The sequence below is a fragment of the Gavia stellata genome, chromosome 11 (assembly GCF_030936135.1).
Source record: "Gavia stellata isolate bGavSte3 chromosome 11, bGavSte3.hap2, whole genome shotgun sequence".
NCBI lineage: Eukaryota > Metazoa > Chordata > Aves > Gaviiformes > Gaviidae > Gavia > Gavia stellata.
Window position 1 is genome coordinate 24,766,561 of NC_082604.1, and position 27,744 is coordinate 24,794,304.

At 50.4% G+C, this 27,744-nt stretch overlaps 1 protein-coding gene across 1 annotated transcript; it reads left to right on the plus strand.

The window, feature by feature from the left end:
• The first annotated feature begins 4,803 nt into the window (after nt 1–4,803).
• Nucleotides 4,804–20,212, plus strand: SLC7A14 (solute carrier family 7 member 14). The gene is made up of 7 exons (XM_059822689.1): nt 4,804–5,107; nt 11,337–11,573; nt 12,340–12,557; nt 14,500–14,646; nt 15,771–15,979; nt 16,541–17,418; nt 19,890–20,212. Exons 1-7 carry the CDS (start codon nt 4,804–4,806, stop codon nt 20,210–20,212), a joined length of 2,316 nt encoding a protein of 771 aa, XP_059678672.1.
• Nucleotides 20,213–27,744: the final 7,532 nt, after the last annotated feature.

Here is a 27,744-nt window from a genome sequence, read left to right on the forward strand (position 1 = left end):
CTCCCGCCGCACCGCATCGCACCGCTGACGTCATTTCTCTGCCTGCTGTAGGAGCTGTAATGAAATTCGGTACCTTGTGTCTCTTCAGACAAGTCCGCCCCACCGTTACCGATCTCGTAATTAAAAGAAAAAGGGGAGGGAGAGCAGGAAAATCAGGCTAGCAGGTTTCTTCCTCTTTCTCTTGTCCTTCATCTGGGATCGCAGCGGGTTTGCTGCCAGGAGCTGCCTCTTGCATTGTCTCAATCCACCTCTTGCATCCCCTTGAGCCTTTGGGGCTCCCTTTCCCCAGGGGTGATGCTGCAGCCCAGCTCGGCATGCAGCCCCTGCACGGAGCGGGCAGGGGGTCTGAGGGCAGTTGCTCCTGCACTGTAAACATCTGTATTACTATTTCTGAGGTCCACAGCAGGCACCTCCTCGGGATTTAATAGGAACCTGCTTCAGTCCTGCATTTCTGGGGCACATCTCCCCTGGGCAAGGAGGAAGGGGCTTTCCCCATACAAACCCCTGCAGCAAACTGGGCATTGCTGGCCCCCGTGCCGGGGCCATGCCCACCCAGCTGCTGCCAGGGCATCAGCAAGTTTTTCTCTATAATAATTACTTCCATGAGCCATGAAAACCAGAGGAAATCCAACCTTTTCCTCTTAATGAGTGCCCCTGCCTGGCTTTCTGTCAATACACCAACAGGAACTCTCTTTTTTCACTTATCACCATCGATATTCTGTTTCTTGTTTCATTCCCAGCATTTTTTAATTGAGTCTTTGCTTAAGGGTACCCCTATGAACTCCTGGATGGAGGGGAGTCATTAGCAGAAAAATTAAACAAGCCATCCCGAAGCACACACGAGGTACGGGGAAGCTTGTCTGGGGAAGCTGGAGCTGCGCGGGGTGACAAGGACGGGTGATGCCGGGGATCGAGGGGCACCGTGCTACGTCGCACTGGCATGGGACAGCCGGCAAAAGCAGCTTTGCATCGGGAATAATTCAGCACCGACCCAAACACTAAGGAAGATCCATGCCCGTAAATACCTAGGCCTCTCCTTCTGACTTGATTGCTGTTTTAGTTAATTTACCCTAATGAAGAAGAGTGTTTCGGTACAAACAGCGGTTGCTAACAAGCGCGTGGTGGCAGCAGCAAGCGCCAGCCGGCGAGGCGGCAGCCGGGGAAAACCAACCCAGACTGCCTGGTGATGGAGAGCTGCGCAGCTCTGAAACCCGGCTGCAGCTCCCCGAGTCGGGCTTGCCCCCTCCGAGCCACAGCCCCCTTGAGCTTCCTGGGTTTATAATGGAGAGAGCAGATAAAAACCACAAATAAACACTCTCCTTTCCTCTCGCTGTGTGCTTCTAGCTAGCCAGGGTTAGTGGAGCAGAGCAGAAACGAGCCGTCTCTGCCCCATGTAAATGATTGCCATCCATGAGATTTTTTTTTTATGGCTTCAAGTGGAGTGAAAGGATGTTTTCCAAGCTACAGAGCAGCAATATGCTGATCTCGCTTAAACATCTGGAATAGTTTTGAATGATCGCTTTAATTGAGTATAGTGGCAATTATAATTTCATTTCAGACATTTTGGAGGCTTTCTTAATTCCTTGGTGACTCAGGAGGGGCCATATAAATTGCAGGGCTACATTGGGCTGCCTCATGGCAATGGGCAGCCATGCAGGAGGACCCGGTCCCAGCCCAGCCCGAGGCAGCTGGAAGAGCTCAGCAGCCTAAATCTGGGCACATCACAGATCCACCAGCCAATTCCTGCCTTAAATTTAAACCATTTAAAATATTTAAGTTTTTCGTTATTTTAGCAGTTAAAAATTATTCCTGGACAAGACTGACACATCTTCCCTTGAGGTTCTTTGCAAAAAATGAGAAAGTCATTTCCATACCCTGATGTGCCTTGAGAGTGAACTGGGCTGTCTGAATCAGTCATGCTCAACTGTCTTCAGTTTGGGGGACACACTAATTTTTCTGGTGTGGACGTGGATCCCTCCAGCAAGACCTGAGCATACGCCGCCCTCCCCAAACCCTTCATCAGCCACCCATGCAGACATGATGATGTAAAAGCGCTGATCTCAAACCACATCAGCCCCAACCCCCTTAAAACACGGGGCAGGTCTTCCCATCCCAAAGCACAAAGCTGGTGATAGGACCAAGGACCAGCCCACAGCCTCAGCACCTCCATCCCACGCTATCCTACCTCTTCTGGTGGCCCAGCGGCTCCTCTGTGAAAAGCACAGCCTTCACAAAAGCATCCAGAAATGGTCTAAAGACATCAAGAGACACAAATCGGCTCCTCCCGGTGTTCATCTCTTCCCATAGTTAATCACCCAACTTTTATTTGTCCAGCCTCAACTTCCAGCCATTGATTCTCATTGTGCTTCTCCTTACAAGAGTTAAGAGCTGACTCTTCAGTATCTATCATTTTCACCTTGCGAAGGGTTTTTGCCAGGAGTAAACCAAGGATGGGCTCACTTGGAAAAGATGTTTTCTTACAGTATGATTTACATGAGAAAATTATGCAGAGATAAAAGCATCTAGGTTGTAACAGTTCAAAAACCAGACATACTTCTGCCCAGCTTCTGGGCTAGTTTAAGTCAATTTGGCACAAGCATAGCAACCCAAATCTTTCAAACTCAGCTAGGAGCATCCATAAAGTCCCAGTAAGGAAAATAATTAAATAAAGGATGGAAAGCGTTTAGGTGAAGTGCAGCAAGACCTCTTTGCCAGCCAGTGCTTCAGAGATGCTGTGCTTTGCTTAAAAGGAGAATGAATTTTGGGTGATGATCACTTTGGTTAGAGGAGTTATTTCCTCCATAGCCAAACCACAGCCCTGGCAAAGCAGAGCCACCCTGGAGGTGTCAGCACATGGGCACGCTGCCCCGAGGGCTGCTCTGCCTCGTCCCAGCTGGCGCAGGACCACTGAGCTCTGCCTCAGCTGCCCCCTTCCAGCACAAACCTTCATTTAAACCAGAAGGTAAAACCTAACCCGAGATCCAGCCCATGCCACAAACCAGCTGATTCCTTGAGCCACCCAAAAGCCAAACCCAGTTTTTATTCTCAACCCAAAGATGCACATTGGCACAAGAGTGGTAACAATTTCTCCTCATTATTATTATTATTCTTAGCTAGAACATCCAGCCTTTCAGCTTGAGGTTGCTTGAGGTAAAAAATCAGCACAATTTGAACGGTGATCAACCAAAACATGAAGTGAATGCTGTGTTTTATTTAATAAATTCCAGCAACACAAGCCTGCCTGGTAGACACAATGTAATTTGTTTTGGATGTAAAGATGGAAAAATAATTGTTTTGTCTTCAAGGCAATTAAAAAAAAAAAAAAAGATTTCTGTATTAACAGGAAGGAAGCTGCCAGGCTAAAATTCATATTTAATAAACTATTTTTTCTGTTCCCTTATATTAGCATTCAGAGACTGTCAATTCTTGTTACTTTCCTCAAAGTCAAGAAGTCATCACGTGTCACTAGGAAGTCTTCACTGCCGATATTAGGAGCTTGCCTGAGAACTACGTGGTTTGCTAAAAGCAGCAGAAAGGAGAGTGGGAAATGGCAGTTGCTGAATAGTTCTTGAAAATACGACTTAAGACAAAAAAGCACAGAGAAAGAGCAAAACAAGATAATCTCATGATTTGGAATCATAAGACAATTTTAAGACAGTCTTAAAGCTTCTGATGAGCTTCTCTCTCAGCTTGCCTTAACTACGCAGAAGCCAGACCCCACAGCTTGTTGGAGTTACTCCAGAAAAACATCTCTTAATTAAAAAACAACAAAAAAAGGTATTCCTACAAGAGTATTTAGATAACTACAAAAATGAAGTGATAAACTGAATGAAGAAACCACACCCTGGACTCTTTTTATCCGCATGATGCATTGCGACCTGAACAAGCAGCACCCTTTAAAACTTTCCCCATTAGGGTTCAGCAGAATTATGGTAGCACATAAAAAAGAAAAACCAACCGGAATAGCCAGAGAGCTGTAAGAGTCAACTTCTATAACACCAAAAAAATCACCTGTCCCTGTAAGGGCCAATTCGTGGTGATCAAGCCCTGTAGCCAGCGGCAGCCTGGCACAGACAGGCAGCAGCGTCAACACGCTGGATACAGGAGCAAAGCTACGGTCCCAGACTCTCTTTTTTTTTGCAGTGCAGATGGAGCACAGCGATGTCCCACAGAAGGTCCCGTGTGGATGGGCACGACAATAGTGGGCTGACACACGGTGCCCACAGGAGCATCCCCATTCCCCAGACATACTGCTGAGCTTTGGGCCGGGCTTGGTCCCCACCAGGACCCAAGGTGCCACAGTGGCTACCAGCACCTGACGGTTATACATAGCCATCATCACTTTTGGCAGCAATTAAGCCACATAATGGGTACTCAGAGGGTATCAGGTTCCTGCTGCTTATGGGGCTGTATTAATAACTGGGACTAAAATAACGCAGACAAACATAGGACAGAGCATCTCTATTGTACAAAACAATTGGGATGGAAAAAGGAGATTTCTACGGAGCAGCCGTGTTGGCAAAAGCAAAGCTCCCCTCAGCCCCCAGGGCTCTCCCAGTGCTGGAGCACAGGCTGGAGGCCAGCCAGAAACCGGCTCAGGGGCCCCTTTTGATTCCTCCATGGGGAGCACATCCCTCTTTCTTTGCTATTTCAGTTAAAAACCATGTTGCAACCGCTTTTGCTCTCTCTTGCAGCCGGGCCGCCAGCGCCGGAGGGAGCCAGGGCGTGGGGATGCAGCCGCAGCCCTGAGCCGGCACTGCTGAAACTGTCTGTGACCCACCTCCGTGGAGCCCAGCACCAGCCATGAGCGGCTTCTTCTCACGTCTGGACCCGCGGCGGGTGCCATGGGGGGCAGCAGGCCATGCCCTGCGCACCCGCGTCCTGCGCACCAAGCCCGTGGAGTCGATGCTGGAGGGCACGGGGACCACCGCTGCCCAGGGCACCAGGCTGGCCAAGGTCCTCACCACCCTCGACCTCATCTCCCTCGGCGTCGGGAGCTGCGTGGGCACTGGCATGTACGTCGTGTCTGGCCTGGTGGCCAAGGAGATGGCGGGGCCCGGGGTCATCGTTTCCTTCATCATCGCTGCCGTCGCCTCCATCTTGTCAGGTGAGTCACGCGAGTGGGTTTTTGAGGAGCACACCATCTCATGCATCCTCTGGCTCCATTCATGGGTGGATGCCTGGCAGGACCCCCGCTCAGCAACACAAGCTAAGAGGAGGCAGTGACTTCTCCACAGACTAAAATACACTTTCACACTGGGCTTACCCAGCTCGTGCACCATCTCTCACTGCCCAAACGTCAGACCGAACCCTGTAGCGGGAGCCAGCAGCCCAAGCATAATTACCCCGATGAGCTGCTGATGGCTTCCCCAAGGATGAAGTCTGTGGTCAATACATCTTAAAACACCAGTGAGAGTTTTGCAGCACGTGTCCCAGGCAGAGAGCATGGCCAAGACACAGCATTGGAACAAGAGCGCAACATGGCTTGTGGGCCCCCCTCTTTCAGCAGGAAGGAAATGGGTGCCTTGGGTAGCACCCGGGCCGTCTGCTTTTGCTGTGGACATTGCTGACAGTTAAACAATTCCTCAATTAGATTTGGAGTTGATTTTATTGGCTCCTATTCATGCAGGATCGTTCTTTGAATTTCCAAACAAAAAAACCAACAAACAAATGTGCGGAGAGAGAGGAATTATGTATTTTCGTGAAAAGCTGGTGAATTCCATCTCCTCCGTAGGAACCCAGCTGAGCATATGGCTCGAGCTGCGGTTTCCACATGAAGCCAGTACTGCTGGCATTTGTCCTTTCCAGATCAGTGCTAACACGATGATGTGATGTTCCCACTCTCCCTGCTCAGAGGACTTTGCATGCTGTGTCAGTCTGGTATCCAGCTTTTATCTGTGGGTTGGGTAAGGAAACTGAGTAAATGGCAAAGGGCTTTGAGAGAAGACAGGAACAGCAAACACAGCAAAATGACCCAGCTCAGCTTTTCAAGTCTCTGGATTTTTGTGGGGAGAAGTGGAAGCACATCATGCTCTTTCCCTGGAGGTTGCAGTGCTGCTCCATGGAGACCCCACCAAAGCCATGCCAGGGAAAGATCCCAGCGATGCTGGCTGAGAGTCCTGCCTCCCTGCTCCCCAGTTAGGCCCCAGTGACAAGGCAGCTCGGACACATTTACCACTGGTTCAGTCCAGAACAAGACCTGAGAGCATGTGATGAGATCCAGTGCGCATTTGAGATCCCAACACAACAAATGAACCAAACCACCCATTTTTTAACCGAGGCGGTAGATAGCATCAGTCTCTTTATTTTTTCCCACTGCCTACTTTCTCTCCTCTGCGAGGGTTTCGCTGGCTGTGATGCAAACCAAGAGCAAACAGAGCCTGGGCGGGTCTCATCAGAAAAAAGAAAAAAAAAAAAAAGCACACTGTTCTCCAAAAGGGGCTTTTTCACCCCAGATGCGAGCCCTGCCCCCCAGCAGGGACCTCCTCCCACCTTCGCCCACAGGAGCCCGCACGCCGCTTCCCGCTCAGCTTTCATCTCCCCTTGCTTTTGTAGCCCTGGGAAAGTGTTTTGATAGTCTCCTTGGCCACTTCCTCCCTTCATTGTTGATGCTGTTGTTGTTTAAAACAGCAACACGTTTCTGGCAAGTAAAACCGAGCAAGGGCTCGGGAGCTGGACGGGCTGTCGGGCTCACGGGGGGAGTGATTTCAGCTCTTGCATCACCGTCACTCCGAGCACTGACCTCGGGCAAGTGTGCGTGGACAGATTTTAAGGAGTTTCTCACAGTTTTAAGACCAGATGGGACCACTAGATCACCAGCTTTCCCTTGATGTGTCAAAGATCACAGAGTCAGATCCCACGGCACAGTGAGCTTAGGAGGGGTTTGGCTAAAAAAGCCCCTTCCAGGAAGCCATTCGGCTCCCCTGGGTGACAGCCATGCGGAAGCCCTGCCGGGCAGGTCTCAGGGGTTGGAAATCCCTACATCCCTCCGTGCTGTTTAGCCTGGTTTCAGATAGGGATTTTTCCAATTTCATCTACCTGACAAATTCCAGTTACGCCTTCCCCGAGGTTTAAGCAACATATGCCATGTCAGGGTACTTACAGACATAGTATCATCGATTAAATGGATAAATTAAATCAATCCCTTTCATTCTCTCACTGGAAGGCCTTTTATTCAGCTCTCAAACAGAAACATTTGCCCGACTTCCCTCCACAAAGCCTCCAGCACAGAGGGGGCCGCAGGATCCTTCCATCAGCTGCGACCGCCGGGATTCCCCACGCTCACCCCCATGTCTAACCAACACCCCTTCTTGGCAAAAATCAGCCGTTTGCCTCTTGCCCAGCCCCGTTGCCCCCTCCACAGCCTTTTCCACCAGCCGTTGCTTGTCCCTTTAGTGGTCTCCTTTCCTAAAGTAATAACAACCTTGTTGATCGCATTTTGCAAGCTCCTCACTGTGAGCTCAGGCGAGGGTCACGTCCTCCCCCACCATAGTTACTGCTGTGGGATCGTTTTCTCTACCACACAACCCCACAAGCTTCGGTGCCAGGCTGTGCAAGAAAATAAAAGACTCCCTCTCCCACAGGAACTGCTCTGCCACCCCAGCAACCCTTGATGGGGATTTCAAGCACCAAGCCACACAATTTTGGAGCACATTGGCATGCTCTTACCTGGAACCCACATGGGAGCAGGCTCAGCAACAACCAGGGTCCGCAACGGGGCAGGGGAGAGCTGAGCATGTGCCTCAGGTGCTCCTTGGCTGCAGGACAAGGGCTGGGATGAGGGGCTCCGGCTGCAGCTGATGATGAGCTGCTTGGGCAGTGCTGGAGAAATGGGAGTCCTTTTTCTAAGGAAGCTTTCTTTATGGAGCTGCCTTCTATATAACTGCACGCAATGATCATGAAACACAAGGCACAGGCTCAGTGGCTTGCTGAAAATAGATTTTGCCGTATACCTGCCTTGATAAATTTTCTGCTCTTGTTTAGTGAAGGATGGTCCCTCTGGATTTCTTGTGTGGTAGCATGAATTAATTGGTGTTACCTCCAGCACTGCTGAAAGACCCCTCCCCAAAGGCTTTTTTCACCTGAAACATCACTCCCATCATGCCAGTGCCCTGTGGGTTGTCTCCTGGTCCCTGTGTGTCCTTGTGCTGGGTAGCAGCGGGATGGTCAGCATCCACACCACAGCCACCACCGCCCCAGCACACTGAAAGCAAGGCAGCAGCCAAGAGGGTGCACTGAGCTGTGGTGCTTGCACCAGCCCCTTGTACCACCGGTTGTGCTGCCCAGCGGCTATTGCAGCGCTGGAGTTTGAGGTTGAAGCCAGTGGGGACTTCGTGGTCCCTCCTCCTGCCCCACCGAGGCACCGCTCACCAGCGAAAGTCCCCACCAAGCAGGTCAGGATGGCCAGTGTGACCCCAAGCCATCACTAACACAAAAACCTCTAACCGTATACAGGCGCTGTATGGAAAGCTGCTGGCTGCCTCGCCTCCTACCCCCAAACAAGATAAACCAGAGAATGGAGAGGTCAATTAAATCTGAAAAAATGGCGTTTTGTAGGTGGGATCTGGGAAGGGACAACGACATGGACCAAACCGCTCAGCTGTGTTTATGTCCTTCTGAATAATGTCAATAACTGTATAACTACACCAGCGTAATGACTGTCACTCCAATCACACAGTGTAGCTGATATTGAAGGAAAAGAAATGGTCTTCTGTAAAAAGACTACTCTTCCAAACAACCGCTGTGTTGGTTTGCTTTCTGCAGAAACTTGCAATCACTCTTGACTGGGGAGGGGGGAAAGAACTCTGTCTCCAAATCCAAAGAGTTGTGGTGGGGAAAGTGTGCCCAGAGCACCGGGAGAGCTGCATCTCTCTGGGTACCAGGGGATGAGGCGGCGAATAGCCGGGGCTGCCGAGGAGTAACTGAGTAACACAGTTTTATTATGCAGTTGTATTATTACTACTACTACTACTACTACAACAACAACAATAATAATACACTACTGATGCAGCAGAGATTAGTGACATAAAATCTGCACCCTAATGAACTATTATATTATCTGCACCCAGATAAAATCTGCACCCTAATAAATCACGGTATTATCTTCCTTTTTAAGCAGAAAGGGAAGTGCTGTGAACCCCGTTTCTGATGGAGGACCTGCAGCACCGCAAAGCAAAGTGATTTGATTAATGCCATCCGATATAGCCGGTGGCAATCAGGGATTGACAGCAGATCTTGCATGTCATATCCCCCAGACTGGATATTGCACGCTATGATAAGAAATATTTTATTTTCTTAATATATGCTGATACCTAATGCAGATATCCACAAAGCGTTGCTCTATGCAATGCACAGCGAAAGATTACTCTTCTATTTTGGGATCCTAGCAGAGTAATTGAAAACTCAAACATTTTATATATAGTAATATCTTTGCTTTGCCATTATCATTCTGTATCAATAACAATCCTCTTTAAGCCTTATCTTGTCATTGGATAAAAGTAGAGCTGTGTCCAGGAAAGATTCTATGATTTTTAAGGCCATCAAAGAGACAAACTAGATACTTGTCCCCATCAGAGCACCTGTTTCATAAATCATTCAGGCCTGTAGTTATCTGTGAATGTCTTACCTTTGCCGAGTGCATGCATTTTTCATCAGCTTTGAATAATGGCTGTCTGTAAGGCTGGATGATGGGGATGTCTTGCTGCTCCTGCAGTTGGGCTTGCTTTACAGAAATCACATTTTGAAGACTCCCATTGAAAAGCGCTGCCAGCATCATGCATGCAAGTTAAACAGTGAATGGAATATAAAAATCCTCCAATACCAAGAAAAGAAGCACCACCAAATTCAGCTTAGGGATTCAATAATTCTGTGTTTGTACGGTGTAAAAACTGCACTTACAGTAAGAGCAGCGACCTCATAACATTTTTATAAATTATTCATTCCTCTCTCTATACTGAACTGATTGCAATTTTGAAGCAAGTATTATCTTCTAAATAGAGAAAAGTAGTTGGTAAAGAACTCGATAACCACCTCGTGTTTACACAACGATAATGACAGCCCTAACCCGTTAACCCGCAGGAGCTGAACTGGGGTCTTCAGGGCAGGGGCTTAATCAGTGTTAAACGTGCAGGATGCAGTGTGGCCTTCCAGTGCTTGTTCTGACTAATATTTGGGGAATTTATGACTAAGTCCATCCATTCCTTTTAAATAAAAGCTAATGGTTGTTTTAAGACAGCAATGTGTCAGGGTCAGGTTTTTATTGAAAAGTATCCTGACGTAAGTACACAAGGAGTTTGGAAAGTATTAAAGTGCGCTGAAATCTCCTCCCAAACAGTTCCAGTTAAATATTTCTTTTTGCTTTTCTTTTCTTCTTCTACAAAGTTAGTTTTGCAATTATTCTTCAGAACGAGACTTACATGTAACATTTTTAAATGTTAAAATAACTTATGTCCTCTATGTAAGATGGCTTCAAACTCCTCTTGCATGGGTACAAATGACAGCAGGGATGATCAGGACAGTGCTCGCACCTGGATCTGCATAGCAATAACCCAAGAGAAGCGTTTGGAGATTGCACAGTCAGGGCAGGGAGAGGTGTAGCCTTGTGTGAGCCCTCCTGTGGCATCTTGCTCTAGGATGAGGCCGGGCAACACTGGTCCAGGATCCCATGCAATGGCTATAAACATCCCTGACCTCCTTGTGCCCAAACACTGTCCTCTGGCAGGTCTCACTGCGACCACCTTTCCCGGGGCTATGACGTTTTCTGCAGCCAGAAGCACTGGGAGCTTGTCAGTATATCGATACCACAAATAAAACATTAGAGAGAAACATTCTTGGCAAAAATCGTATTATGGTGTTGCTGTTGGATGGGGAAAAAATGGTATGTATCACCATCAAAGCCACTGCAGGGAAACAGTGCTCCAAGGAACCCACCACCAGCACTGCCCAGTTCTGCTCCCTGTGCCTGGATTTCCCCCCAGCTTTGGCAGTGTGGCTGGGGGGGCTGCAGCTGGCCGTGCCGGAGGGTCCCACAGCAGGGGCACACGCCTGTGAGAAGGCACTTCTACAACAGGCTGTAAAGATTTGGGTAGTTTCAACTGCGTATCCTCAAAAAAATTCCATCGCAGCTTGATTTTCATGGGAAAATGGGCTGCTTTTTAAGCCAAGCGATTGGGGAGGGAGGGTCACCATGGGCCCCTGCGATGTCTTTGGGCTCCTCCCCACACTGACTACAGTGCTGGGCACCTCATGGCACCTCCAGGCAGGTGGGACCAAGGCAGTTTTACTTTTTCCTTTTCCAAGCACATTTTCCTGACGTTGCTTCTTATTTTTCTAAACAGGCGTTTGCTATGCTGAGTTTGGCGTGCGGGTCCCCAAGACCACGGGCTCTGCCTACACCTACAGCTACGTGACGGTGGGGGAGTTCGTGGCGTTCTTCATCGGCTGGAACCTCATCCTGGAGTACCTGATCGGCACGGCCGCGGGCGCCAGCGCCCTCAGCAGCATGTTCGACTCCCTGGCCAACCACACCATCAGCCGCTGGATGATCAACAGCGTCGGGACGTTGAACGGACTAGGTGCGTCACGCCGTGCATAGCTACCTGCGTTGATTAGGGCCTGAAAAGTAATTGGAAGCTCATCAGAAGTCAGACATGGATATTAGGCTTCATTCATTATTTACCATCCGTCTGCCTCTGGTACTTTGCCGTTGCAGTCTCATTCACAGACAGAATTCGGTGAGATGGGTTACACGATACTTTGAACGCCTTCGGGATGAGCTAGCATTTAGCAGAATAAGCACGCAGAAAAATGAGCCAAATGTCAGAGGCTAACAACTTGACCCGGTGCAAGCACTCTGCTTAGTCCCGTTAAGGCACACGCAGAGCCTTGTTAGAGAGTACAAGCTGGTGTCTGCAGTACTGCCGTGTAGAAACTCAGGGCTGTGATGGTCCTGTATGACCAGCAGTTCCAGCAACAGTGCATTGTTGCTACCAGTAAGTAGAAGAGCTAGCTGTCCTGTACCTGTGTCGTGAAAACTTAGCGTTTGATTGATTTTTAATTAGTACTTGGCTGATACATGTTATGGAAACTGGGACCTGATCATTTGTTTGCTGCCCTCCCAAAACTCCCAACAGTGTCTTGTGGCATCAGGATTTATCACCTTAATAAAACAGCTTTAGCTAGTGGAGGCAGGGACATCTGGAGACCACCTTTGCAATGAGATCAAGGAGTTCTGCAAAGCCTCAGGGTCTGAAAAGCATTTTTTAAAGCCCCCACAGAGTTTCTGGAGATGCTGTCCCCAGCTATGGATGGAGAGTTATACACCTCTTTTCTCTTACTCAGGGAAAGGAGAGGAGTCATACCCTGATCTTCTTGCTCTGGTCATTGCTGTCATTGTCACCATCATCGTGGCCATGGGGGTGAAGAACTCAGTGGGGCTGAACAACGTGCTCAACGTCATTAACCTGGCAGTCTGGATCTTCATCATGATTGCTGGTCTCTTCTATATCAAAGGCGACAACTGGTCTGAAGGGCAATTCCTGCCGTTTGGATGGCCGGGGGTAAGTCCTGGGCGCATGGAGGGACACGTAGCACCTAAGCGGTGCCACCCACCTGCCATGCAGTCAGCTTTGCTCGTGGTGTATGCATCCTACTTCCACTGCACTCTCCAAATCTCAACCTTGCCAAACCCACCTGCGCTTTGGCCAGGGACCTCCAACTTCCACCACTGCAGACTTGGATCCAGACCTCCTCGCTCCACCAAACCCAAAGGGTACGGCCATGCTTTGCCCCTATCTCCTGCCAGCTCTTAGAATAAATTCAGAACTTTTCCAAAATGTCCTCCTGAAGACCCAAACTCCACGTGAAAGTGGAGACCAGGAAATACCACTAATTGCCAGGCAATGGAGCAAAATGCAGTGGCCATCCGGGACAGGGTGCTCAGGAGGAGCTGGCTCAGCCTCTGCGGAGGGGGAGATACTTGTGTTGGCTGGTTTTCAACAGCAATGTTCTCAAGCATTTGTTTTGAGGACTTCATAATGCCACCTGCCAGTACTTATTTTATGGATGTTCCCTCAAAGCTTACTGAGAATTTGGACATATTTGGCTTTTTTAGCTTGCTTGCACTGGTTTTTATCCAAGGATGAACAGAGACTGAAAATATCTCAGCTGGCCTAAACCCAAGATAATTTCTTAGATTTACACTGCTCGACTCCATCGGGGTTTTGTGCAGAAAAATAAGCAAGAAAGTAAAGTAAACCAACAGTCTTGATTACTGAAAGGGTCCCAAGCTGCCATACAGTCCCTGCACCTCCCTTCAGTAAATCAATACCTCTCTGCCAGAGAACAACAGTGAGAAGAGCACCAAGGCCCATTTGAGAGCAGAGGTCATATTTACCTTTGGATTGAGCTTGGTTTTTTATGCCATACAATAGAAAAGAAAAAGAGCAAATAGAAAATAGCTGTTTTGCTCTAATTTAACCCACCAACTATCTCCTGGCAAAAATACGTTGTTTTAAAAGATACGTATCTGAAGCACATCAAAATCAATAGCGTCTTCCCATCATTTTCAGCTGTTTGTTTGTCTCCCAAATTGTTTGCAAAAGTAAATCCACCATAGCGCAAGCACGAGATCCCCAGGAGCATAGGGGATACATTAAAAAGATAATTACAGGTAGTCAGTCTCCTGAAATAGGTGAATTTTACTGTCTGCTCCGTCACTAGACAGCTGAGATGACAGAGATGTGATGGGCACGTGGTACCCAGCTAGGCAGCTAGATGTATGTGAGAGTTTTATAACCAAATCAGCTCACTCCTTAGAGCCACACAGTCTTTAGCCTGCTTCGGTGTTTCTTCCCTATAAATCTTCGTGCTAATATTGTATATTTAAAAAAAATCACATAAAAAAATAACTAAACAGTACAAATAATTCCTCATCCAAGTGCTCCACCGTGTGCTCCTAACCTGTCTGCAGCTTCCAAGCAAAACAGAGGTTGTTTGGAAAGCGGCGCACATCTGACTGTTGCTGCTCTCTTCTGCTTCCTCTGCTAGCGGATCTTGCTGCCGCAGGAGACATCTTGCTAAGATGGAATGTGTAAACATGCTCCAAATCCCTACTAATATAAACGGATTTGGGGTGGAGTATTGTGAAAGCAAACCTGAAATGGGTTAATCGTCTCCTCTGTCGCTGCCAGGATCTCCCAGCAGATTGGGGCACTGCGCGGGCACAGGTTTGTGGTGCACCACGAGTGAGCTGCAGATGCCTCCAGTGACTTGGGCTGCACGTTGAAATCTTTTCCCTAGACCAGCTCACTGGGTTATGGGTGTTCCCAGGGTCAGTCCCCAGATGGGAACACCCAACTCAACATGCGCACTCCCCGATCTGCCCCACTCACCCTTCAGCTCAGAGAAGGCAGAACTGGGCTCCTTCATTTTTGCTCGGTTCCCTCTCCCTCCTTGGGTGCCGGAGTCCCTCCTGGCACTCATGCTCAATCCTCCCTGCAGGTGCTCAAAGGGGCCGCGACGTGTTTCTATGCCTTCATCGGCTTTGACATCATTGCGACCACGGGAGAAGAAGCGAAAAGTCCCAACACCTCCATCCCCTACGCCATCACTGCCTCGCTCGTCACGTGCTTGACAGCATATGTGTCCGTAAGTACTAGCTATACATACATAAATGCACATAAATACATAAGTATGCATATATATATATATAAAAAAATAAAAAATACATATAGCATGTCCCTTCTGGGCATCTGCGTGGCTCCCCTCCCCATGAGCTGGGGTGCCAGTCTGAACCTCAGACAAGGGCCCTTTCTTTGGTGGGAACTGAGACATCAGCCGTGCTTCCGTGTGACTGCAGTGCCCTGCCGAGGCTCCTCTCAGCCCCAGCCTGGATTGTCCCCAGGCTCCTGTCATGCTGCTGAGATCCCTCTGCCAGCCGTGGGGAGATGGTGGCAGCCGCTTTTTTCCCCATGCCTCATCCCCATCCACGGCTATTTTTGCATCCAGAAGTGAAGCAAGGCTGAAGGAGCAGCAGCATTACAGCAGCCTTTCTCCATGTTTTTGGGAAAAGCAGCACTGCCTCTGCCGGAGATGTGGGAGAGGGTCCAAGTGAAGGGGGAGGATGGGCAGGGACGGCCATGCGAGAGATGTGGCAGCAGCAATGTCCAGCTGCTCTGCACTCCAATAAATGCATGTCTGTACTCAGGGGTTTTCCCTGTAAAAGAGCAAAATTGAGTCACAAAAGAGAAAAAATATTGTTCTGATCGTTTCAAGGAAACTCACCCACTGCCTCTCCTGCAGCGTGGTGGGCTTCCCTCCAAACCGATTTCTCTTTGGCTCAAATAAGATCAGAGTGTTCCCCAAGCGGTGCCATCTTGGGTGTTGGGTCTGTCCCACGGGGAGTGCATGACTCCGGCAGCATGTCCCCGCACAGGAATGTGGCTGATGTGAGTGGTACTAAACCCACCGAGTCCCACCAGCCTCCGGCGTCACCACCGCAGTGAGGGTCAAGGTGTCACCTTCTTGCCTTCAGCTGGCAGAGACCAAGGCCCTGCAGTCCCCTGGATTAACCACCCCACAGCAAAACGCATACAGGCCTTACCTCCAGCATTTTACATCCCCTCCACAGGGGTCATAGGGGTACAATCCCAATCAGACTTGACATTTCTTGGCTTTCCACCCTTGAGAAGCAGCCCCCGCGCCCTGCCAGTCCCCAGTGGCCCCCAGAGCTGCTGCTGACACCCGTGTCCTGCTCCTCTTGCCTTCCCCAGGTGAGCATCATCCTCACACTGATGGTGCCGTACGATGCCATCGACACCGAGTCCCCGCTGATGGAAATGTTTGTGGCCCATGGCTTCTACGCAGCCAAGTTCATCGTTGCCATCGGGTCCGTGGCTGGCCTGACCGTCAGCTTGCTGGGCTCCCTCTTCCCAATGCCAAGAGTCATTTACGCCATGGCTGGTGACGGGCTGCTCTTCAGGTCAGTCATGCCCATGATGGCATTTATTTTTGTGCCCTTGGGACCCGGAGGGGAAATGTGCTGGGGGGACAGGGGCTGTCCTGCACCCAGACAGCCCAGTGCCATCACTGCAGGGAGCAGCGGGCACGCACACTCAGTGCTTGCAGAGCGGGGCACACACCAATGCAAAATCCTGGGGGAAAAATATCATGAGAGATCTATGCAAAAGTTTCTCATTTGGTGCTGGTACCTAGAGATTCAGCTTATGGGAGGAGGAGCATTTAATTCGAGAGTTACTTGCAAAGGAGAGCAACTTGTATGCCTAAAATCTTGGCACTTACTTGCAAATGTCCCAGTGCCCATTTCAGATTGCACAGAGCTAGTTAGACCTAGATCTAACTCCAGATCCAGCCTCAGCAGTATTTCCAGTCTCTGGCTGTCTGGAGTCTGAGGTCCAAAGAGCAATAAGAGCTGAAGGGTTCACAGCTCCAAGCCTGGTCCCTCCAGCCAGGTAAGGGTTATTGCAACAGGCAACCGCTGAGATCTGCAATTCTAACTTTCTATGACTGTTTCGCACTCCAGATTTTTGTCCCACATCAGTTCTTACACGGAAACTCCCGTAGTGGCTTGTATCGTCTCCGGATTCCTTGCGGCATTGCTCTCCTTGCTGGTCAGCCTGCGGGACCTGATCGAAATGATGTCCATCGGCACGCTGCTCGCCTACACACTGGTCTCCGTCTGCGTCCTGCTCCTCCGATACCAGCCCGAGAGTGACATCGATGGCTTCGTCAAATTCCTCTCTGAGGAGCACACCAAGAAGAAGGAGGGCATCCTGGCCGACTGCGAGAAGGAAGCTTGCTCCCCGGGGAGTGAAGGAGAAGAGTTTGCTGGCCCACCGACCAACACATGCGGGGCAAAAAATCTGCCATCGCTGGGGGATAACGAGATGCTAATTGGGAAATCTGATAAATCCACCTACAACGTGAATCACCCCAATTATGGCACAGTTGACATGACCTCAGGGATAGAGGCAGATGAGTCTGAGAACATCTACCTCATCAAGCTGAAGAAGTTGATCGGCCCTCGCTACTACACGATGCGGATCCACCTCGGACTGCCGGGGAAAATGGACCGTCCCACAGCAGCCACCGGCCACACAGTCACCACCTGCGTGCTCCTGCTCTTCATCCTGATGTTCATCTTCTGCTCCTTCATCATTTTTGGGGCAGACTACATCTACGAGCAGAGCTGGTGGGCTGTCCTCCTCGTCGTGCTGATGATCCTGCTCATCATCGTGCTGGTGTTCGTGATCTTGCAGCAGCCAGAAAACCCCAAAAAGCTGCCCTACATGGCACCTTGTCTGCCCTTCGTCCCTGCCTTTGCTATGCTGGTGAATATCTATCTCATGCTGAAGCTCTCCACAGTCACGTGGATCAGATTTGCTGTCTGGTGTTTTGTGGGTGAGTCCCAGATTCATTTATTTTAATTTTTTAACTGACATTCTTTTGAAAGGGTGTTAATAATAACTTCCGTAATTACAGTGCTTAGGCTGATGCTTCTTCAGCTGGGACATACCCAGTCCTTTGCATTTGCCCCTTGTCATCCTGAGGTTCTTAGAAACCTCGGTTAATCAAGCCCCCAAACCACAGCTAAATGGAAAATTACACCTCCAGAAAATGTCAGTTTGATGGAAGTAAACTGCTCCATGCAAAGGTGACTATTTTGATGAGTCTTTTGACGCAAAGTAGGTGGGTTCTGGAAATTGCCTCACAGGCAGGTTTCCTACAGAAATCTGCCTACTTTCGTGCTATTTCACCCACTTGAGCTCTTCAGAAACCCACACCAAAATCCCAGCACTCCATTTCCAAAGCCCAGAGCTGCCCAACCCCAGCAGCCCTGGGAGAGACAGAGCCAAGGGATCTGTAGACTGTATCTCCTTTTCTTGGTCTAAGTCCTTAACTTGGTGGCAGGGGGATCTCGGAACTCACAGGCTCTGTTGTGGACCTTTTTTGCCAAATTTATTCTTCCTGGCACATAGCCAGGAGCCTGGCATGTCCATAGTTTCCCTTGCTTGACATTGCAACCCACTTACTCCACAAACCCAAGAGAAAAGAGCTGCTCTCGTAGCTCCTCCTGAAGGCTCCCAAGTCTGGACTATAGAGAACTGAAGCAACAAGACAATATCAAAGCCAAGGACTCTTTACAGAGAAATAATAACCCTGTGGGTAAACATATGTATTGCAGCAGCCCACAGGAGCCCAAGTTGCAGACAGCAGACCCTCAGCATGGTGCCAGCACCCGAAAGGACCATCCCTGGCCAAGTATCCCACCAGCAGCCCTCCCCTTTGGGAGCAGGGTTCAGGGTCCTAGGTTGAGAGGGAGAAAGTGGTGGGGAAAGAGAATGAGGATTGATGCAAGGTCATAGTCAGCTGCCATCTCCCATAAAGGCAGGGGTCACCTCTCCTGGAGGAGGGATGGGAAGGCACAGGCCACCACACTGGGCTCACCAGCCTTCGTGCTTTTCTCAGGTGCCTCCTGATGTTTGTAGATGTTTGACCTCAGTTGCCAGAACCAGGAGATGACACGAACAGACCTTGGATCTCCCTTTGGCATCTCAGAGAGTTTAGAGTAATCTCATGGTTTCTATCCTTCAGGGGTAGGTTGCTACCACCTTTTTTCCTCCACTTTGCCGTTCCCACTTTTGCTTCCTGGTGAGGACAACAGCTATCCTGAGTCAGTCCTGCAAGACTGAGGTCCCATAGCAAAGCTCCATCTCTGAGAGTCCCCTAACCTCAAGCCAAGCCGTTGGGCAGTAGCTGCCATGTGCATCCTTTGGGCTGGAAAATACGTGTTCAGCACTTTTTTGGCTCTTAAAGGCAATAGGTGAAGCTGCAGACCCAGGGAAAGCCCTTCTACCTGGAAGCAAAGTGACTCCAAAGCATCAGTTTAATCCACTGTGATTAAATACTTTCCCCGGTGAGTACATCTAATACCTCTTCAGCTGCTAGCAGTGGCAAGGAGTCAATTAAGCCCCTCCATTAAGGTGTGATGGACTCCACCAGCCCCATCCATGGCTGCTCACCTGTTGCAGGAGGCACATCCCATTTGTTTCTCTGGCAGAGATGTGCGATTCTGCCACACAGACCTCGGATTACACCTCACAGTGCCCTGTGGCCAGTCCACGGCATGTGAAGTCTGGGTTTCTCTATCCACACGTTGTCTGGGGTAGGTTAATCCAGGATCCACTGGAAATTAGATCTCCAGATACATTTGCTTCTGGTGCAAGAAGGTGAGATCAGGTAGGGCTAGAGGGAGAAGATGAAATGAAACTCCTGAAGAGAGGAAGACAGAACTTCCGAGCTGTTTTAATACCAAATACACTCATACTGACAACCCTGGGGCACGCGCTGGCCGCGAGCACCAGCAGGAGAGAGACTGAGAACATAAGAAAACTCCAGAGAGAAAAGGATATTTGGGAGGGTAACAGGGTGGAGATGTGGGTTGTTGGCACTTGGGAACCTCCACACATCTGCCGGGAGCTGCTGTCCCACTGAAGTTGCAGATGGCACAATCACGTGGCCAGCAGCGATCTCAGCTGATGTCTAAAACGTACAGCCCTCGGGTCACAGCTGGCAGCCCGAAAAGAGAAACTCGATGGGTTTGAAGAGCAGACATCAGCTACAAAATACACCGGCTTAAAAAATACAGCTAGATTTAAAGACATTTAACCCTCACCAGCTGGCACCAGCCTGGTGCTGGGTGGGAGGATGCTGGCAGTGAGCTGACCTGGATCCCCCACCCACCTCTGACGTGGGTTTTGTGGGGCAGGTGCTGTTTTGGGGCATGGCGTGTTTATAGCAATGTTTTTTCCAGGGTCATGGGGCTGGTGTGGGCAGCCGGGGTCCAACTGTCTCCCTCTCGCCTGCCACAGGTCTGCTTATCTACTTTGGCTACGGGATGTGGAACAGCACGCTGGAGATCAGCGCCCGGGAGGAGGCCCTCCACCAGAGCACCTACCAGCGCTACGACGTGGACGTCGACCCCTTCTCCGTGGATGATGGCTTCTCCTATGCCACCGAGGGTGAGAGCTACCCGGGCTGGGGTCCCTCTGAGGACAAAGGCTTCTCGTACCAGCAAATGGCAGGAGCAAAGGAAAGCCATCGGACGAGTAGCAGGTCGAAAAGCAAAGGGAGGCACAAACCGCCGTCGGAGGCTCTCATCGCCAACGACGAGTTGGACTACTCACCTGAGTAGCGGGGCGGGCAGTGGGGCGTCGCGCCGCCCAGTCGATGAGGAAGGGTCCCCGCGGCTCCCCTGTCCTGTCTCATCCTCCCCAGGTCCTCCACCACCACCCCGCTCACCTCCGGTCCTCGGGACACGCTCTGTGATTGCCGTTGACCATGAACCAAACACACCCGTGGCCCGTCCTGGCTCCACGAGTCGGGTCCTGCTCTGGTGAAATGCTGGCCGATCCCCCAGCACCGGTTGATCTCCCGGCACCGGCCGCACCAGTGGAGGCAGTGGAGTGGGAGATGTGCCAAACTGGGAGGGTGTTGAGAGGTGGAAGGAGCCGCAGGAGGGGACGAGACAAGTTGTCCCCGGGGAATGTCCACCCAACAGCTGCAGCGGTGAGATGCCACTCCTACATTTTTGGCACTTTCTTAGCACGTGTGTTTTTTTCTTTGAACCACCTTAGCTGAACCAGAGGGACAGACGGGTAGGTAGGTACGAAATGGAGATGGACAAACCTCTTTCAAGGGAGTAGCTCAGAGGTGGATCCAGGGATGCTGGTCCCATCACACAGCGTTTCCATGGCCTGTTCTGGCACAAAGGCACTTGTGCACCCAGCAGTGCTACCCCTGTGTCCATCCCCACACCCCGAATCCAAGCGTCCCAAATACTGTGATTCAAAATTAGTCCGCGTCTCAATCCCTTGAAATCCCAGACAGCTGAACATCCCAAATCTGTGGTTGGGAGCCTGGTCCCATTTCTGGTCACAGCAAGGGCTGTGACCTGCTCTTGGCTCAACCCACCTTGTGCAAATGGTCAATGAGGACCACGCGCCGTTTCTCTGAGCATCACCAGTCTGAGGCTGGGCACTGTTTTCACCACGTTGTGTCTTTTACAAAAATGACTACGTTGTAATTCCCTCACTGTGGTGGGCACATTTCAGCGCTCGCTCTGGCCTCAGTGCTTCAGCGACGTGTCCATGCCCCCGCAAAATAGCAACGTCTGTGGGTCAGCCACATCTTGGCAGGGCTGGGCCACACGTGGCAAGCGGAGAGGACTCAGCTGCTGAAATCTCCCTCCCTGCTGCCGTCTCCACCTTGTACCATTTTGTCCGTTTCTGACCCTGGCTTGGTGGATGCTGTGTGAAAAAACACTAAAACGCTGCTCATTCTGTAAGTGTCCGTATTTCAACACGAAACCAAACAGAGCTGGTGGCTCACAGGGCAGAATTGGTCAGCAGGTGGACGTTTCTCGTAGTTAAACTGTCCGGTACGTCCCAAGCATGGCCATGACCCCCAGCAGTGCCATCAGGTTCCCTGCCACCAGCATCCCCGCAGCACTGTCAGCAGTGATGGGGTTTGGTCGCAGCCACCATCTCCCCCAACACGGACCCACAGCTGCATTGCTGACTCAGCGATTAGCAGCAGGTCCAGTTCTGGAGCCCATCACCAACATGGTTAGTTTAAAATACTGCAACAGGGGAACGTCGTTTTGAATAAATAATAACCAAGGTAGCACCCCATCAGACAGCAACACCCATCCTACTCCCGGCTGCAGAAGGCTGCGGCCGGATCCATCACCAGGGCTCTCCTGGAGCAGCCTAGACCAATCCCAAGTACCAGGGGCTGCTGCTGGCATCCCGGGGAACAATTTAACATCGATGGGGGCATGACACAGGATTTCCTATGTGTGATCCTAAGAACCGTTAACACTTTGGTTCACTGGGTGAGGCTCAGCCCCCCAAAACACAGCGCAGAGCCTGGCACCCTTTGCGTGCAAGCGGGCTGCCGGGTGCACCTGGACCCACACTTGTCCCCATCGCTCCCAGGGCTCAAGGGCTCAAGGGAGATGCTCTGTCCATGGCTGCAAAAGTTTCCCACCTGCAGCTCCTGTCCCAAATGGTCACAAACTACAGTCCTTTTCCCAGTGGAGAAGAGCATCCGATTCTGCAGATTTTAACCCAGAGCACCCCAGGCAAGCCAAGGGAAGTTTGGCCTCTGTGAGGGCTTCAGGACAGGAGCGAGGATTTGCCGAAAGGACCTGTAAGCTTCGCTCTGGCATCCCCTCCCGCTGCCTGCCCCTACCGTGCTTCTACAAGCAGAAATCCCGCACACGTCCCACCGAAAAGCTGTTTGCAATGTGCGCACCACTCACGGGCCAGCTCGGGAAACCTTTCCGGCGGTGCCGAGCGGCGCTCACAGAGGTCACCTCTCACTTGCGCTTGGCTGTTCTCCTCCTCCTCGATGCCTTAGAAGTACCCAAGAAGAGATGGCACCTTGCAGGTCTGGCTTGACATTTTCAGGGAGAAAGATGGATGCTATTTTCCTACCAGCTCTTGTACTATACCATATCCGAGGTAGTCGTCTTCGTCCTGCTTCCGCACGGTATGTTGGCATCTGCCGAACCACAAACTCGTACCCAAGTACCCTGTCGAATCGAAGCCTATTATTACTTTTGCATCCTTAATCTCTTGCTACAGAGCAGTTACCAGTACCAGTGTCTGTCGTCATGTCCGCTCTAGTTATGCCATATAATTTGATGAGGGCTTGATCCTTTGCTCTTTGGCGTCTGTAGGAACCTTTCCATTGGACCCACGCACTGAGTGAATCTCTTCAGCTGCTCTTGTTCCTGTTCACCTACCCTCCTTCCCCTTCCCGGGGAAGCGCTGGGGCAGGACGGCTGTGCCATGTCCCCGGGACCACTGGGAAACAGCATTTGACGCCACGGCACGGTCTGGTGTGGACAGGCTGCCATTAACCCTTGTTGTCGTGGTGGGTGGGAGCCGTACCCTGCTCCTGAACCCACCACATCCCACCGAACGTTGGAGCGTAAGGAGCTGGGACGTGCCTGGGTCCCCCCACCCCGCTCCGAGTGGCAGTGCCTGGGGGACACGCAGGTTCAGCCTCCGTTTGGGAGCTCGGGCGCTTTCCCTTGTAGTGGGTGTTGGGGTCTCCAATGGGCACAAGAAGAAGCTGCAAAGGCCAAAACGTTCAGGCGTGTCCATCGCCTCTGGGCACCATTGGCCCTGGGCGTGGTTTCGGATGCTGGGAGGAGGTGCAAGTGCTTGTTTTGCTGCAACCCCAAAACCCAGCCTTTCCCTCTGGGTCCCCTCAGGGGGGTTCTCACAGCCCTGACCCACCAGGACACAGGCAGAGCGGTACCACCCCGCTCCCACCACCAGTGAGAGGCACACAGCCCCCCCACGCCTGACCGCCCTCCACAGGGCACGCACCCTGGGGGGCCAATGCATGGTACGGAGAGAGCATAAATACCTCAGATCTTCCAGACCGACTCTTAAGATCTCAGTCCCTCCACAAATTCACTCCACACGACTACGACCATGGGGTTATGAGGCCCAGCACGCTGGCATCCTCCCCACGGCAGAGAAATCGCACCCCGAACGACATGGGATGTTGTATATCCAGCTTGTAAATGATCTTCACTTCGTTTCGTTCAGTCTTTCTGATGTATATCTTGCTTTTTTTGCAGATGATACTTTCTGGTGTAACAATTCTCTGCAGTTCTGGTATGAAATTGGTGTATTTGTTAAAAGAAGTTTGTTATATTAATTTTAATTTTTTTTTGTGGTTTCCAAAAGCCCATTGGTGCATTGTACAATGGGATCTTGTAGTGTGTCACGAGAAAGAAAAAAAAAAAGCAAATATGTTATGGAGTGGTTTTTATTTTCAAATTATTGTGTTGTTGACATCTATACATATAATATATATATTATCAAGATACTAAGAAAAGAATCTAAATTTACCAAAATCTGTATATTTTAATAAATGCATAAAGCTTTATTGTGTGCCTTTACATTTAAAAATCAAACAGGAACTAATGGATTTTTAAAGAAAGCCAGAGGCAAATGTGTCTTAGTATCGGTTTCCATAGTAATGTAAATCTTTCAAATGAAAGACTAAACCAAAAAAATAAAATAAAAAAAAGTTCCCATATAAATTTTGTTAAGCCAGTCAGTACCTGAAGGTCTGATATTTTTCAATGCTAAATTGAAGCTAGAGATGAACAAATCTTGCCTTAAGTGCTTCAAAATTTCCTTTGTAGAAGATCCATTTCAATGGGCTGACTTTGGTATTTACTTGCACTGTTGTGAAAAAAAAAAGGTTATCAGTTTACACAATAAAAAAAAAAAACCCTAAAGCCAATGACCGCAGGTTGACTATTGCAGTGCGAAGCCCCATGGAGCGCCGACATCTTCGCATCTGCTTGGGGTGCTGCAGGCACCCACCTTTCCCTGGGGTAACTGGGGTGTCACAGCACCGTCCACCCTCTGCACAGGCACCGGGGCCGCGGGGAGGCAGGCATTGCTCACAGGGCCACGGCCACCTCTCCCCTTCGGGGTGCTCAGGACCACCACTGTCACCCCATGGGCTCCCTTGCTGTTATTCCTGTTATTTGGGGAACGGGGAGGCTGCCAGGCGCACTCCTTATGATGGGGTGCTATAGCTGGTCCTGGCGGAGCCGGGGAGGACTCCACCGGGGCATCAAGGACCACCACCTCCACGCCGAGGTGACCACCACAGCTCACACCCACTACTCCGCAGATTATATTGGGCATGGTGCGGAGCAGTTTTTCCATTCAGGAGAATTATATTTTACTCTAGTTTGAGGCTTTGGGTCAGCAAACAAGCACTGAAAGCCTTCAAGAGCCAACAGCACTGCGTACAACCCAGCCCAGGAGAACCCTACAGGGGAGCAGGGTGTTTTGGGAGGGGGCAAGGCAGGTATTTCAGCTTTGATCCTTTAAAAACTGGAACAGTTAATGTTCTTTGTGCTTCCTCCAAACACTTTCGCTCTGCGGTGCCAGCACTAATATCCTGTCCCATTCTTGGCCCCGTCTCCTCGCGCCCCACGGTTGAAGATGTCTGTTTTCCCCGTGGCTGCTCCAGGGTTGTTTTGCTTTGTTTGGGTCTTTTCTTCTCTTCCCTGAAAGAAACCTTCTTCCTTCCTCCGAACAGCTTGCCCAGGGCCTTTTAAGGGTTGGCTTTGGGATAGGCCACCAGTAACCTGTGACCATGGCAGGGCGAGCACAGCCCCAGCACCAGCCCCTGCCGAGAGTCCCCAGCCCTGCGTGCCTGAAGATGCCAAGATGCCACCCAAGGGTGCGGGCAGTAAAACAAACCCATAAGCGCTGGCTGGCAGGGCTCATTCCTCATCGGGTCATGCACCACTGCCCGGGCCCCTCCAACAGCACCAACGCCTTGCCAAAAAAACCCCCTCAAGCATCTCAGACAGGTTTTCCCGTGCTTTTTCCTCCTGGTTTGCTCCAGGGCCATTTGCAGGGCAACGTTCCAGCAGCTTTCTTCTCTGAGGTCTCCCACGCTGCCGTCGGCCCCGGGGTTAACCAGCAGAGCCGCTGCTCGGCTAAAGCCGCGGGCAGCGGCACACAATCCACAATCCCCGGGCAGCCTGCACAAGCTGGCACGTCTGTGCGCTACCCCTTCGCCCGTGGCACCCGCACATCAATGGCAGCACTTATAGCGTCTCTCCAGCGCGTACAACAACTGCCTGTGCCCTGCCTGTGATGTAATGGGCACAAGTGTCCTGCTGCCGGCCCCACGCCGCTGCCCGCCTCGGGTGCATTGTATAGGATGGCAGCGATGCAAAGCCTGCACAAGAGACGCGTTCAAGACCAACGGGTCTTAAAGGCAGATGCTGGGGCTGCGTGTCGGAGATGGAGGGTGATGCACAGGCAGCCCAGGACATGACCAACCCCTCTTGGAGCCTCCTTATTCACCTCTTTTAAATGCTCCCACCTTGGCTTTCCACATGGAGGAGGCAAGGTGTGGCAGCTGCAGCATCCTTGCCCGTGGCTGTGTCGCCCAGCTTGGATTCCCCAACGGAAGTAGACCAAGATGAAAGGACAGTCCCTAATCCACCGAGGCTTGCCCAGCAGCCTTGTTTTCAAATTCTTCCCCGTCATCCCAAACAATTTGGTTGGTCCTCTCCTCTGCTTGCTCAATTCCCTCTCCTCCTACATGCAACACCTTGTCCACGCTTGAGCAGCGGCTATTCCTCTTTTCCTGCTCCTGAAGCCTGGCTTAGACGAATTATTTGAACTGAGTTAACATCTCCGGGAACAGATGGGATTTTGTATCAACGTAATTAAATTGCTACAGCCTCTGGTAAGGACAGAGTTAGATCTTGATCTTACACGGTTTTAATAAAAGAAAGCGATGACCCCAGATCAGACTCTTATTTTAGTTGAGAGCACTTCCAGCAACATGACTTATCAGCTTCAGCACGCCCAAGCAGTGCTGGGGGTACACCTCCACCACCTCACTGGGTTGCTAAGTCTCCCTGATGTGAAGAGTACCACGAGTCGGTACCTCTGGTGCAAGCTGCTCTCAGGAACATTGAAAGAACGAATGGATAAGACAGCGGTCAGTACCATGCAGGAAGATTACTCATACTTTAAACATTCCCAAAGAAAACAAAAGGCCCACTTAATTCCACAGCAGAGCAGAATCTCTCACCCTGAACAGCTATAAAACAAAAATAAACCTTCAAAATCACTGGGAAACCCCTGTCATGGAAAAGCTAGCTATGGAAACACACAGGAAGGAAGGAAAAAAGGAAGCCAGTGGCTGCAGGTACTCTGTTATTTATTGTACAGTATTTCACTGAAAGTACAAAGGCATCATCAGTATTCACCAGAATTGCATTGTAACAGGTACATTATACTGCATGTTAAAATGTGCTACTTTAATGATGCAAGACAGAACACAAATTTAGAGGAAGAAAGCAAGGAGTTTAAAAAAATGTAAAAATACATTTTTAGTAACCGATCTGTACAAAGGAAAAAAAGAAACCAAACCAGGGTGCGGGGATTAGAGCCCCCAAAGCCATTTAAAACTATATAAAAAGGCACTGTTATCTACCGTGTGATAAGGACCTTTGGGTTCTGTTTCCTTCATACTGATGACTGGGGGGGTGGGGGAAATACTGTTACTAAAATGATCAAACTCATACAAAAGTATTTACAGAGAAAGGCAGAAAAAATTCCCCTACTCTTGTTCCAAAAGAGAAACATTTGCCCGGTTGGAGAGCACAGCCTTCCTCCCTACCTTCTCGCCCAAACCGTGCCAAGCAGTGACCTTGCACAGGGGAAGGCAAATAGTGACGAGGTGGGAGAAGCTGCCAGAGTCCTTCTAACAACGGGAAAGTGTCTCTCTCACTTCTGTTGTATTGCTTTAAACTCTCCTATAATCAGGGGAGCTAGAAAAATAAAATAAAAACCCTAAAACCCACATGAGAACCCCAAACCATCTGAGTCATCCTGGCTGCAAGAAGATGGGGCGGGTGGTCAGGACAAAATGGGGGGGACCAAGAGGTAGGGCTGGCTGGAGCTTTCCTTCTGGAGAAAGGGGTGAACAGATGGGGGGAATAACACTTCAAACTACCAGACATTTGTGCTGCTTTTCTAAATCTTCCCCTGGGAGCCTGACAGCGGTGTGTGTCAGTAGAAGCAAACCCAGGGCACACAAACCCACCAGCCAAAGCATCCGACGGCAGCCGTGGGACGTCCCGCGGGACGC

Coding starts and splice junctions, on each gene's coding strand:
- SLC7A14 (XM_059822689.1), top strand. CDS start 4,804: ATGAGCGGCTTCTTCTCACGTCTGGACCCGCGGCGGGTGCCATGGGGG. Junction 11,574..12,339: donor CGGGACGTTGAACGGACTAG/GTGCGTCACGCC, acceptor TCTCTTACTCAG/GGAAAGGAGAGGAGTCATAC. Junction 15,980..16,540: donor GGTGACGGGCTGCTCTTCAG/GTCAGTCATGCC, acceptor TTCGCACTCCAG/ATTTTTGTCCCACATCAGTT.